General features: G+C 42.0%; 2 protein-coding genes across 2 annotated transcripts; both read right to left on the bottom strand.

Annotated features, from left to right (window-relative positions):
• Nucleotides 1-4,347: 4,347 nt before the first annotated feature.
• LOC104452023 lies at nt 4,348-5,267 on the bottom strand. The gene has a single exon (XM_018875610.2). The coding sequence runs from the start codon at nt 5,159-5,161 to the stop codon at nt 4,727-4,729; it is 435 nt and encodes a 144-aa protein (XP_018731155.2). The 5' UTR covers nt 5,162-5,267; the 3' UTR covers nt 4,348-4,726.
• A 1,476-nt stretch (nt 5,268-6,743) lies between these two features.
• On the bottom strand, nt 6,744-9,478 carry LOC104449876 (ras-related protein Rab7). The gene is made up of 7 exons (XM_010064168.2): nt 9,221-9,478; nt 9,063-9,089; nt 8,859-8,958; nt 8,184-8,330; nt 8,010-8,090; nt 7,746-7,891; nt 6,744-7,089 (listed from the first exon to the last, which is right to left on the bottom strand). Exons 1-7 carry the CDS (start codon nt 9,271-9,273, stop codon nt 7,020-7,022), a joined length of 624 nt encoding a protein of 207 aa, XP_010062470.1. The 5' UTR covers nt 9,274-9,478; the 3' UTR covers nt 6,744-7,019.
• Nucleotides 9,479-12,995: the final 3,517 nt, after the last annotated feature.

Here is a 12,995-nt window from a genome sequence, read left to right as displayed (position 1 = left end):
CAAAGCATTAATAAGGAACTCACTCTTCCTCCTCCAAAACACCATATTGATCCAACAAGTAACTTGGTTTCTTGCACTCCAGTGCCTCAGTGCCGAGGCCCTCGGACATTGACCTCCGGAACAGTGAGACAACAAAGGGTTGGTTGAGCTTTAGAAGAGTCGTCAGCAAAGACGCCCCTGCCAGTTAAGCTTTTTGACGCTGACTGCCAGCCGGCACCAGGGCCACCAAATTCGATATTACTTAAATTATTGGATCGCGGTTCAGCCAAGCATCAGCATCCATCTGTAACGTGCGCCCGCCAGACTCTTCCACGTACACAACGCCAGTCTAGTCCCCTACGTGAGAACAAATCCCATGATTGGAGGCCGATTTGATTGCTCACGAATCGGTCCCGAGGGGGTTCGTGAATCACGCGGCGCTAAATACACGACCTCCTGTCGTCTCGCCAAGAGCATTTAAGCCTTCGAGAGTTCACACCCACGTTGCTCAAAACATCGAACGTGATTCCTCCTCTCGTGGGAGTAAGTTTTTCACATACTGTTGCTTTTGCGGGCTCTGCGGGGCATATTCCAAGGAGGGGTTTCATGAATCATGTGGAAGGAGGAGACGCTGCGCACTGTGCATGCAAGCCTTCGCGCCCCTGCTTTGCTGGAACTAGAATTTCTTTCTCATTCGGCCAAGTGATTCCTTTTCAATCCCGTGCCGGAGGTCGAGTCGAAGCTGATTAGTTGCGTATCTTTGCGAGGACCCTCGATCGAGGAGGTCAAGATTCTCATCTCCTATAAGAGGCAACAGATGTAGATGCATTTAATAATTGAGATACCGAGCGTATCTTTGCGTAAAATCAGATGGAGCAATGACCCTGAGTATGGACCTTTCTCCAACACATGTCCACACCAGCTCACATCAATTACTTTAATTAGCTTAGCGTTTGAAGGGGACAACTGAAGCTGGTTTTGACAGGAGTTGTCCGCAAACCATTTCTTGCAGTGGTTGCTAATTGCGTTTAGACTTCAACTTGGTTGTCTGCATTCGGATTGATTGCCCAAAAAGGCAGTGTATTATTTCTTAAACGAGGGGTGAAAGATATTTCATCACATGTACCAAATCCAAAGTTCTTTAATCAGCTAGCTCAGATCCAATCCACAAGGATGAGATAAGTCAGATCCGGTCCACGAGGAGAGCTGATCAATAAGGGCCACGGGGTTTGAGATCTTGACTGTTAGTTGGAGAGGTGCACATGCATAATGCAGCACCGGCCAGACATCACCAGCATGAAATTGACGATCAGCAATCGGACCCTGCTGAAAATTCTACATGTGGTTGTGGAGTCTCTTAAGAGGATCAAGCTTTTAAGCAGCATGGTATACCTAGAGGCATTTAATGTGAATTAAAATGCTGTTTCCATGGCACCAAGGAATAAATGAACCCACATGCAATCAGATCCCTGTTCATGTATCACCTCATCTATATAATTGGCGAGGTATTTCATGCGTCATTGGTTTGCTCGTATAAAGCGAGCTCCCTCATCAAATAATTAAATGAAATAAGCACGTCGATGATGCAGTTGAGAACAGGATCCGGTGTATATCATAAATGTCAGTCTCTACATGTCTCACTAACAACTACTCCCAGCTAAGTGGCAGGAATTGATAATTGACATCGTTTGGATTATAAGCATGAACATCAAGCCGGGATCCATATACACTGATAAAATATGAGATTTTAGCGTAGCAGGTACTTTAATGTCAGCAAATAGATCTAAGTCCAGGTCCACTAGAAGTTCAATGATTTAATCGAACCACCACAGCCAATTGTCAACCCATTTAGGTGTTCTTTTTGTCCTACAGTGCACTTTTAATCCACTAAACAATTTGAAGATGCGCATCAGATGAAAGTGTCTTAGCTGTGAAATCCCATTGCCTCGGGTTGCGGGTTGCGAGTATCATCCGACGAGGCGCATAACTAATCCTTCATTCGAATATCCCCACGTGCTCGCTTCGAACACGAGGTACTCGAGCACTTCATCAGTGATCCTGAATGCAAAACTTATCGACAGAAAAGTACTTCAGGAATCACGGGTTTCGAAGGAAGCCCCAAATTCAATTTCCTGTGGCAAAATACTGAGCGTTAGCGTCCGATGTCCACACAGCAGAGCCGGAAGTTTGGAAAGATTTCGCTGTGGCTATCGATGCTAATTCGACAACTCACCAGCTCTTATCTTATCATGTAGTGTCGTACACTGTCAGCTTAAAGGGACTGACCCATTTTAAGAGAGATGAGGTCCATCATGCCTAGCTGGCGAAGGGTGGGGATCCAAAGCCTAGTTTAAGTAGAAAACATCTCCCATGACCATCTCAAACGTACATATATAAGCTGTCTCGTCCCTCTCAAGAGTCAAGACCACGTGAAATTGTCCTGGGCATGTTCCCACCAAGCACTGAACACACACGTACGTATCATTGGCCTGGCTCGAAAAAAGGTTATCAATTATCATCGTCCTCGTCCCATCGTGACGATGCTATGATGCACGTGCTAAAAGTACGGAGACTTGATAATATAAGACCCTTAAGCTGGGCCTGAAGAAAACAGATGGGAAGGCATTAAAGAGTCGCTCGCTCGCTCGTACTTCGGAGGTAAAAAAGACAATTTTAAGGCTCAGCAATTCTTATATGTGAAGAGTAATTTATCTTCATATTCATAGTGACAGTACAAAATGAATCTAGATAGATGAAAGATTACCCCCATTTGACTAGGCTACAACGAGATGAAAGTGTGTCGTTCCAGATGCAGTTTCCAGCATGAGAACTGAAAAGGCGAACCCAACAATTAGTAGGAAGACATTGCAACCAATGAGAACCTTCAACATCTTGATTGGACTAAAGGGGTGAAGAAAAATCTTCCCCTGGAGTTCTTTCCTGATGGGTAAAGAAAGATACACGATAGAGCACCAAGGGGGTCATCCTCATAACTAAAGGAGCAAAAGAACCGAAACAGCACTCATATATAAGATAAAGCATTTACAATCTCGATGAACATAAGCACATCCACCACTGTAGCAAAGGTTAAACTAGTTTTCAGGAAAAACAAAAGGCTAGAAGTGTGCTCTTCTTCAAAGGCTTGCCTGTTCTGCTATTTTCAAATCAGCCAAAATAGAGAGTACAAATTACCATGCAATTTAAAAAGGAAGGTACAACCAGAAAACTACTCCAAGAGTTTATTTACCTCATACCACTTCATCCCAAATCCTTTTTCGAATGGGGGAAGTCTGCTTAAACCCCAAAATTCTCGCTGAGTGTTCTGCAAATGTGACTACTGATGCGTTGCTATTAATCTTATAACTCATCTCTGGGCAGTGTATAGCTATTCAGAACAAATGATACTGCAGATTATTTAATTATAGGTATTATCACCAATTTTACTTGCTCCAGAATTGTCATCTATTTCAAATGATCATCGGCAGTCTTATTGGTCCACGAGAGAAAGTTTATGCAGTAAAGCTCTGCACAGCTAGTAAATCCAAGGTTGATATCTGAACCTGGCCTAACAGAACTAGATGCAAGTGAATTAGATACATATAAGCAGAGAAACATTGAACAATTATCCCATTTGGGACTCCTCCCAATACGCTTTAAGCAAAGTGCATAACGAGAGATAATAATAATAACTATAATGGAAGTGTTAATGGCGATGATGATGAGAAGAACCAAAGGTCACTATATAAGCATTCTCCAGGGAAAACAGAAGAGAGTTCGTCTTTCAACATGAAAATTTTTTGGGCACGTAGAGGACCATTCTAGACCAATATTACAAATCCAAGAGCAACTTGGCACTTTAAAAACATCAAGCCTGATCAGGCCTTAAGTATGTAGCAGTTAAAATGTCGTTTATTTCCTGTTGAACAAAGCAGCCCTGCATCAGTCAAGCAATTTAGCCAATTAACTAGCTGTAGGACAATTTTGAAGACCCCTCAAAGAACTGTGGAGACTGAAAAACGTTTCTGCCGACCCTGTGGTGCATTTGTTAATGCAAACATGTTCTGTTGCCAGGTTTCCTCCCAAGAAATAGTTTAAATCCAACCAAGCTACCCAAAATGACCGTTTCCTTGTTTTGTTTTTCCCCCCTTAAAGCACATTTGGTAACATATCTAAGAGTCAATCTCTTTGACAAATGAACCATAGGGTTGCCTTTTTTCGATGTTGTGTGGACTGAGGTAATATATATTTCTTTAATTAAGATAAACTGAAAAAAACATCAAATTTGGCTGTGGAAAGCCTCTATCCTTAAATCTCAAGTACAAACTAAGAAGCTACATGAAGCATATTCATCAACATGAATGCATCAGATTGCACAGATGAATCGCCATACTATTACTTACCAATCAGTGGTGGAATTCCATTTCTGGATGTAAAATAGCAGCACCTGCTAATTCAATTACAAGAAGGTAGTACGATAAAGCAATGCCTCGATCACCAATTACCATTGCGAAATCCATTACCAATCATCATCACGCCTTCTTTTTCTACCTAGCATGTAAATTGAACTGACCCAATGGAATGATCACCGGCTATCAACACCAGATACATAGGAAGGGAATAAAGAACGGGACACCAACACGGGGCAGAGGACTTTTCTCACTTACAAGAACGACACAAAATGCTTCATCGAGAAGAACGAGCTCCGCAACTCTACAATTGCAGCACCGCGACAGAGCCCTTTCCGCCCTCATCGCGAAGATTTCAAATCGCTCACGCTCTTCCCAATCTCCAACTTCTGCATTTCCTGCACCGGCGAACCCTCCGCCTCGTCCACGCGCGCCTCCAACTCGCCCCCGTCGCCTCTCGAACAAGGACCCGCCGCGTCATCCGCGGGTCCGTCGGGCTCGGACAGAGCCCCAGCAGCCACGACACCGGAGTCGCCGTTGGCGTAGGGGCGCGGGCCGTCGAGGCGATCGTCGCCTCCGGGAGCGTCGGATCCGTCGGCGTCGTCGTCGGCGTCGTCGTCGTCGTCGGCGGCGGCGGCGGCGGCGGCTTTGAGGAATGCCAGCTGGATGGATTCGAGAGGCAGCGCGCAATCTTCGAGGCCCGCGTCTTCGAGGCGTGGAGGAACGAGTTCGTCCAGCTTGAGAGATGGCGACGATTCATCGTCCCCCGCGTCCATGGCGACTGGTTCGGGCAATTGTCGCGCTCTGAGCTGAGAAGTGCTCTACTCTCCAAGAAGGTGAAGACGGCGTGGGAACTCCCGAATCGAGACCAGGTAAAAAGAGAGTCGCATGTTTGGTCCCTGAAGTTGCACTATGTTTTCAGCATGGTCCTCTAATTTGCAAAATTTTTTGCAATTTTAATCCTTTGTTTTATATAGAATTCCTCTAATCAAATCCATCCGTGATAGAGGTGATAAGTTCCTGGGTGGATCTAGATCCTCGGCCTAGAACCGAGAACCAACCCCTATGGTTTCTAGTTCTAAAATTTTGGATTGATAAGGACCGATATGGTTCCAGGGATCAATGCTATGCATAGATGTCCACCTTTTGTTCTCTAAATGGTTTTAAAGTACGGCTAGATAAAGAAAAGACAGGTTTTATTCTTCGTGCACACCTTATCGAGATGACTAAAAGTGAAAAGAGAAAAAAAAGGCACAAGTGTGAGATCCTAGGTCAATATACAAATCCATGACATACCGAGGGCTTTCTAGTAAAATAGACAAAAGTAAAGTATTGAACAATGTCGGATTGATCCAATTCCACTCCATAATCAAGGAACTAGACCAAATATTGCCGATTCTAAATAATTTGGATTAGAATCATTTCAATTTCGGAAACTAGACCAGTGCTCACCTCTACTCCATGGTCAGTTCTGATCAAGTGAAGCTAACGTGTCCACATTTACTGACCGGATGTTGAAATAATCAATTACAAATTGATTGTGAGTTCGAAGTCTTGTGACACCGTTTTCTACAACATACTTTTGACTTTTATTAACAAATGCATCAACTTTGATTTACCAAATCTAAGATTAAGGGCCTTGATTGCAAAAAAATCTACATAATCAAAGACTTGATCGCATCAATTAAAATATGAATATCATATTAAAACAACAATAAAAGGTTCTATATATTTTTTCCATTAGATAAACAAATAGTAAAATGGCATCAGTTACTTACTTAACCCTCAAATTCTTTTCTATTTTTCTTACATCTCCATTTTCAATTTCCATTAGATTACTCCATCCACTGTTTGATGTACTAAAATAAAACTAACCTCGAATAGTATAGTTCATCAAAGTCAAATATGGCAATTTGCAATAATAAAAATTAAACTAGACTTGATCGTAACACAGAGTTTAAAGTGAGTGTATCGACTATCACTAGACTAAAAGGATTATAACTAAGGGTCTATTTAGTAACACTCTCGAGAACAACTGATTCTATTTTTTTATTTCTAAAAACAGAAAAAAGAACAGAAAAGGGCGTTAGGTAAAACTAATGATAACCATTTTCAAGATGCTACAATGAGGGTTGCATTTAGGGCTGGCTCAAACACCCGCCTCAAAGCTAGGAGAGAGAGAACGAGAGAGAGGATGCTTGGTATGTTCCCGTTGCAACCAAACGCTCGGTGTGTCCATTCTTAAGGTCTTATTATTTACGATTGTTGCACAGGTGCACGTCGGTTACCCGCCGTGAGCTACCTCCCGGAAAGCATAATGAGGACAGCTCAGAGATCATGCAGGTTACATACCGAAAAGCTCCACCAAAAAGGCATATCCAATAACATACTTCAAAGCAAACTCATACCCAAGAATACATGTCCAAACAAATTATACTTGTAAACTACTAACATTAGAAGAGGGAACCGATAAGACCAAGGAACAGTCTTCCTTGATCTACTAATGATACATGATGAGAGTTTGATCTGGTCGCCTACATTAGTCTCTTACGTAATAGTTATTGAGCAATGAATCACGATAAATCGGTTCCACTGTATTTCCATTCCCAGGAAAGAGTAGCCAATTAATTCTCTTCAACATTCACAGCCAGTAGATCTCTGCTGCCGTCCACCACCAGTGACGTCAATGGTGTCGGGAAGGTATCTTTGAAAAAACATAAGAAGACATTACAACAATTTCACAAGATATTATTATGCGGAGAAATATCTGAAGCTTAAACAAAAAGCCGAAAAAGTTTTAGAACAAAAAAAAAGAGTAAGTAGAGTTAATCAAACGGAACATTTGAAGCTTTGCTACAGTCATAAGAATGTCATGCATTAGCTTTCAGTCCTACAAGCATACTACCATATCCTCTTAAAATTAATAACGATAACTATAACGAGTAAAATTAAAATTTCTTTGACCACAGAGTGCATTGAAAACATCTATTTTTACTTGCTTCTGTGGAAGCTGAATAACTATTTTGACAGCTAAATTTTTATAATGCCAGCATCCACAAAATGAAAAGGCACTTAATGATAAAGTTAACTCCAATTACAATTTCTGCTTTGCTGATGCACAGCACCATTTCTTATATCAGAGGCAAAGACTTCGAAATTCTCTAGGTTTTGAGGTAAAGCTAACATTTTCTATTACATTGCTATCCATAATTTATTGTATACAAATTGCTCTGCATGATATGTTTACACTTTACATGAACTTCATTTATCTTTGGAAATGTCTGTTTGGCATTTAGCTATGATCACGCCAACAATGCTTAATTCAGTCATAGATAACTCGGCATGTGAAAGAATACTTACATTTCTTCTTCAGGTTCATTCTTCAAAGCATTTTTAGCTATACACTCAAATGCAGCCTCCACGTTGAATCCTTCTTTTGCAGATGTCTCGAAATAAGGGATGTTTCCCTTAGAAGCACACCAAGCCTTTGCTTTCTTTTCAGAAACCTACAGCAAGAATTTTTAAGACAAAAATGAAGCATGCATAAGCTGCACGTCAGTGAATCAGCAGATAATCCCTCCAAATTAGGTTCCTGCAATAAAAGCCGGAAAACAAGAATCTTACCACACGACTATTACCACCATCAACATCTATCTTGTTCCCCAACACGACGAATGGAAAGTTTTCAGGGTCTGATGGGCTGGCCTGTACATCAATGGAAAACAAAAATCACTCCCATTCACAGCTTCCACAGCAATAAAATCAAAGATATTTCTTTGTAAAAATAAATCATATCACCTGAAGTAGAAACTCTTCCCTCCAGTTGTTAAGATTATCAAATGATTTCATGACATTCACATCATAAACAAGGACGCAGCAGTCTGCACCTCGGTAAAAAGCCACACCCAGACTCTGGAACCTTTCTTGCCCAGCAGTATCCCATATCTGCAGACATCAAAAATAGCACGTCTACCATTAACACCGGCTTCTCAAAGTAACCAAAACTCAGTATGATTCCACGATTCAAAATTAGTCATGTTCACTCTAATTCTTGATTTATCCACCAAAACCACCAATCGTGATTACCACATAGCAGCATTAAAACTTCATGAAATAAAGAGAACAGATGTTTCATTTTCCTGTTGAGCACTCGGTGTCTCTAGAAACAGCAGGAAAAGAAGGAGAACATGCCGATAAGTCCCCCAAAACAGATCGCGTGGGGCAAGCAGCACAATTTTTTACAACTCCAAATCTACATATCCTACAGAGTTCTTCAAAAAGTATTATTTGCCGATGGCATGGCCAATCTAACCCACGACTAATACACGAAACCATCAAAATTCAGTTTGAAGATCAACTAACAACATACATACACAGCCCAATACACCTCCATTGATTGTCCAATGAACGCTCGTCTCATCAGAGAGGCCGGAATTGATCCTACCAGCAAATCACAGCAAAAACATCACTAACCTGCAATGTGAACAATCGATCTTCAAACTGAACTTCCTTCGTCAAGAAATCAGCTCCAATGGTCGCCTTGTACTGGTTACTGAACTTGCGGTTGACGTACCTGCCCCACAAATCCACAACAACAACAACAACCAAGTCAATTCCTCCAAAAAAACACCCGAATCCGTGAAAACGAAATCACCGTCCAGGTCTGAGGAGAGGTACTGGTTCATGAGAGACGTCTTCCCGACCCTAACAAAGCACCACGGAACAGAAAAGGGGATCAGCGCAAGCGATCGGCACGGGGGGGAAATACGCAATTCGACAACCGCCCAATCTGCTCAGGCATTGATCGGATCGCGAAGGCAAAAGAAGGAGCTTACCCGCTGTCGCCGAGGATGATGACCTTGAGCAGCATGCGCCTGCGAGATGCCATGGGGAGGAGGGCGGCGAGGAGAGATCTGCGACGGATCGAGATGCGGAGAATTAGGGTTTTGGATTTGGAGGAAAAACGTGGGGTCCTTGATCGAGAGAATTTGAAACGGATTGGGGATCTTCCCAAATTTTTGAACCTTTGTTTTAATTTTTGGAGGTGCTCTGTTTTTAGCTTATATCTGGTGTTCAGCAAATTGGATTTTTTGGTTCTGCGTCCGTCCTTCGAAAGACAGAGAGGATGCCGCCCGCGAACTTCCCGAAATGCCCTCGATGCGGTTCACTTTTTTCAAACGTCATCCCGCTACCCGCCAACTAAATGTCGGCTTCCCACGTAAATGCGTAAAAAAATTAGGGAAAATTTGAGTTGAGTGGATTTTCATACGCATAAATTCTTTTTTATGCATATGAAAAAAAAAAATTCGTTTTATGGATGTTCCAATATGTATACTTTGACTCAAATGAACGTTCTGAAATTTTTTTTATTAAGCTATGCTATGCTGAAGAAAGAACATAGAATTATTGAATTATTTCCCTGCCATTGAGAAAAAATTTCTTCTTCAATTCAAGTTCATTTCAAAATACATGGTTCCTAAACTTTTACTTAATGTGCAATCTCGTCTCTGAGCTTTCGATTTGCTCAATTTGATTTCTGAATTATCGATAAATGTCCGATCTAGTCTCTAACTATTTGAAAATTGACCAATTTCGTCATTCCGTTAATTAAAATTAACGGAATTGGGCATTTTGGTCTTTTTCTTCTTCTCTCTTCCCTTTGCAGGCCATGGCGAATGGAAGCCAGCGTCTGGTGAGGGTCGGCAGAGGGAAACCGATGTCCGGCGAAGGGAAGCCAGTAGAGGCGGCCCTCGCTCGACGCAAGCCAAGGTCGCCCCTTCCAGTAGGAGTGTGCAAAAGAACTAGGACTCGCTCGGACCACTCAGAACCGATTTAACCGAAACTGCCTAGAACCAATGGATCTTTAGGGAACCGATTCGATTTCCAGTTCTAATTTATGGGAACTGATGGGTACCGGTCCGGTTCCCGGTTCCATGGGCGGACTAGCCCAGCCACCCACCCATTCGAACTAAACCGATTATATTATGATAATATATTAATTTTTGATATTTTAACAAATTCGAAATTAGCAAATCTAAAATTTATGGCTTAAATCATCATCTTGTCTCAATTCAGTACTCTTCTACTCCATCTTGTCTCTCTTAGTTCAAAATCTCTCCGAACTCCCTCTTCCTCTCCAATTCATCTCCGGATCTACTCATCTCCCTTCGAATCCTAGTTCAAACTCGGCGAAATAGTGAGTCGATTCTCTTTCCCCCCCGTTGAACTTGAATTCTCTCTCCACATCGTCACCATCATCGTCGCCACCTCCGCATTTAGTTTCACTATCGTCCTCTTCATTGTTGGACTCGTCCCGCTTCTACTTCCCTTCTTCCTCCTCCCCCTCCTCAGGCCTCCCCCCATCGTCCTCATTTTCGAGGATGGGCGAACTTTAGGTCTAAGAATGGCTCACTGTCCCTGTTGTCCTCCTCATTGTCAGTCTCGAGGGAGGAGCAGGAAACGGCGGAGGCGGTGGCGAAGATGGTGGTGGTGGTCGGGACGGAAGTGGCACGAGGGTCGCGATCGCCACCGCTACTGCGCTAGTACTTAAGAGAATAAAGCTACCATAGTCAGGAGAGCAAGAATAAGTAGATGTGAAGAGAGTGAAAAGGGGAAGGCACGGAGGTTGGACTGGTTCTATGGATCTACCGAGAACTGGATCGAACCGGTGGTCCGGTTCTCAAATGGATCCATGCAACTAGCGGGCGGTTCTCAATTCCAATTTTTCAGAACCAATTCTTAATGGGCGGTTCTCGGTTCTAGGTTGGGAATCGCCCACTCAAACCATACATACCCCTGCTTGCTAGCGTCGGGCGAGGGGTGCCTTTGCCAGATCTGGGAGGGTCGTCCTCGCCTGATGCGGGCGAGGGCAAGCGAGGGCGGCCCTCGCCGACGTCGGGCGAGGGGTGCCCTCACCAAATTTGGCGAGGGAGGGCCGCCCTCGCCCTACGCCGTCAAGGGCAGCCCTAGCCAGCCCAGGGTCGCCCTTCCCTACGCCAGTGGAGGGAAGAGAGAGAGAAAAATAAAGAAAAGGAAAAATAGTCATCACTAAATGGTTTGAACGGAATGGAAATTCATAGGTTTGTGATTTCAGAAACACATCATGTCCTTCTTATAAGTTGTGCTCTTTTTTTTAGATGGTTGTCCTTTTCTATTGGATTAAGATTCTGATGAAGATCATTGTTTTTTACAATAATATGATGAAAAGCTATGAGTAACTTGCAAAGACATTGAAGAATTTATGACAAGTAGATTTATAACCTGTGCTTCCAATAAGTAGAAACTTAGCCATGGAAAATTACTTGGAAATAAATTAGAAAAGGTAGTGATGGCAACGTCAGCACTTCTATTCTATCATCAAGATGATCACCAAACTAAACATAGCATATTCTTTGAAGCACTTCTATTTTATCATTTTACCTAACTATTTATTGTTCATTTTATTTTGCATGTTCATATTTTATAAATTGTTGCTATTGACATTATGAAAAATTTGCATTTTTGTTGTTACGTTTACTTTTATTTTGCTTAAGTAAAAATGGAAAAAAAAAAAAACCAAACAAACAAATTGATCAATTTCTAGGTAGACCTTGAAACCTACCCCAGAACATGTGACAGCTTCAAATTCAGAAGTAGCAACTTCGAATGTAAGTATAATTGTGAGATTCAATTGGAATTTAAGTTGCGTATTAATTTTAGACATCATCTTTTTAGTAAATAACCATTTGTGCCCACTTAGTGATTCATTAGCTTTCAATTGCGGCAAGTCAGTACTACTAACCTACACTCTATGCCAAGTCTAAAACGAACCGCACTCCTTCGTATACGTCAGGAGTCCCGAGACTTGCTCTTTGTGCTAATCAAGTCCCTAAAACCCTAAATCTGTCTAATCTAGGTTCATGTATCTGTCAATACTCCAAAAAGTATGGTGCGGGGCTCGATTATCAATCAATTTGTGCCAACCCAAGAACAAGAGTTCAAGACAAATTTCAGTGGCTTTTCATTCCCGGATGGCTCTGATAATTTGGACATGGGATATAGATGGCATGATCCACACACATCAGCTCCAACCTGTCCAAATTGTCGACAAAGTAACTTAGATCGAAAAGTTTCTGCAAATTAAAAAAACTTAATATTATGAATTATAATTACGAGGACCATATTGGGTGTGTGTAATTCTTGGAACTTTTCATAATTATAGTTCTCGCGTGCACAAATATTTGTTTTTTTTTTTTTATAAATTAAGTAATCGAGCTCTTATAATTGACTCAATGTGGTGCGTAATTAAATCAACATAGTTAGCTGATGCATCTTTTGTCATTAGGCCAATGTTAGCTGGTGCAAGCCATAAATCGAACCGGGAAGATGCATCCACTTCACTCTCTTCTCGCAAGACCTGGTTTTTTCCCCTCCAAAAATCAACCACCGCTCTTCACCGTCATCGCCACTGGATTGAGCACCATTGAGCACTAGCAACACTGCCAACCTTGACAGCCACTAGTAGCTCGCACCACGACCCAAACTACCATTATCACTATTAGAAAGTCTAATTTAAAAGTTTATACTTTTACAATAATTATTTGTGGTCTCACAAAATTTTACTTGGTATTA

The sequence above is a fragment of the Eucalyptus grandis genome, chromosome 6 (assembly GCF_016545825.1).
Source record: "Eucalyptus grandis isolate ANBG69807.140 chromosome 6, ASM1654582v1, whole genome shotgun sequence".
NCBI classification, from domain to species: domain Eukaryota; kingdom Viridiplantae; phylum Streptophyta; class Magnoliopsida; order Myrtales; family Myrtaceae; genus Eucalyptus; species Eucalyptus grandis.
Note: the sequence above shows the minus strand (reverse complement) of the source record. Positions and strands in the feature narration are given on the sequence as shown.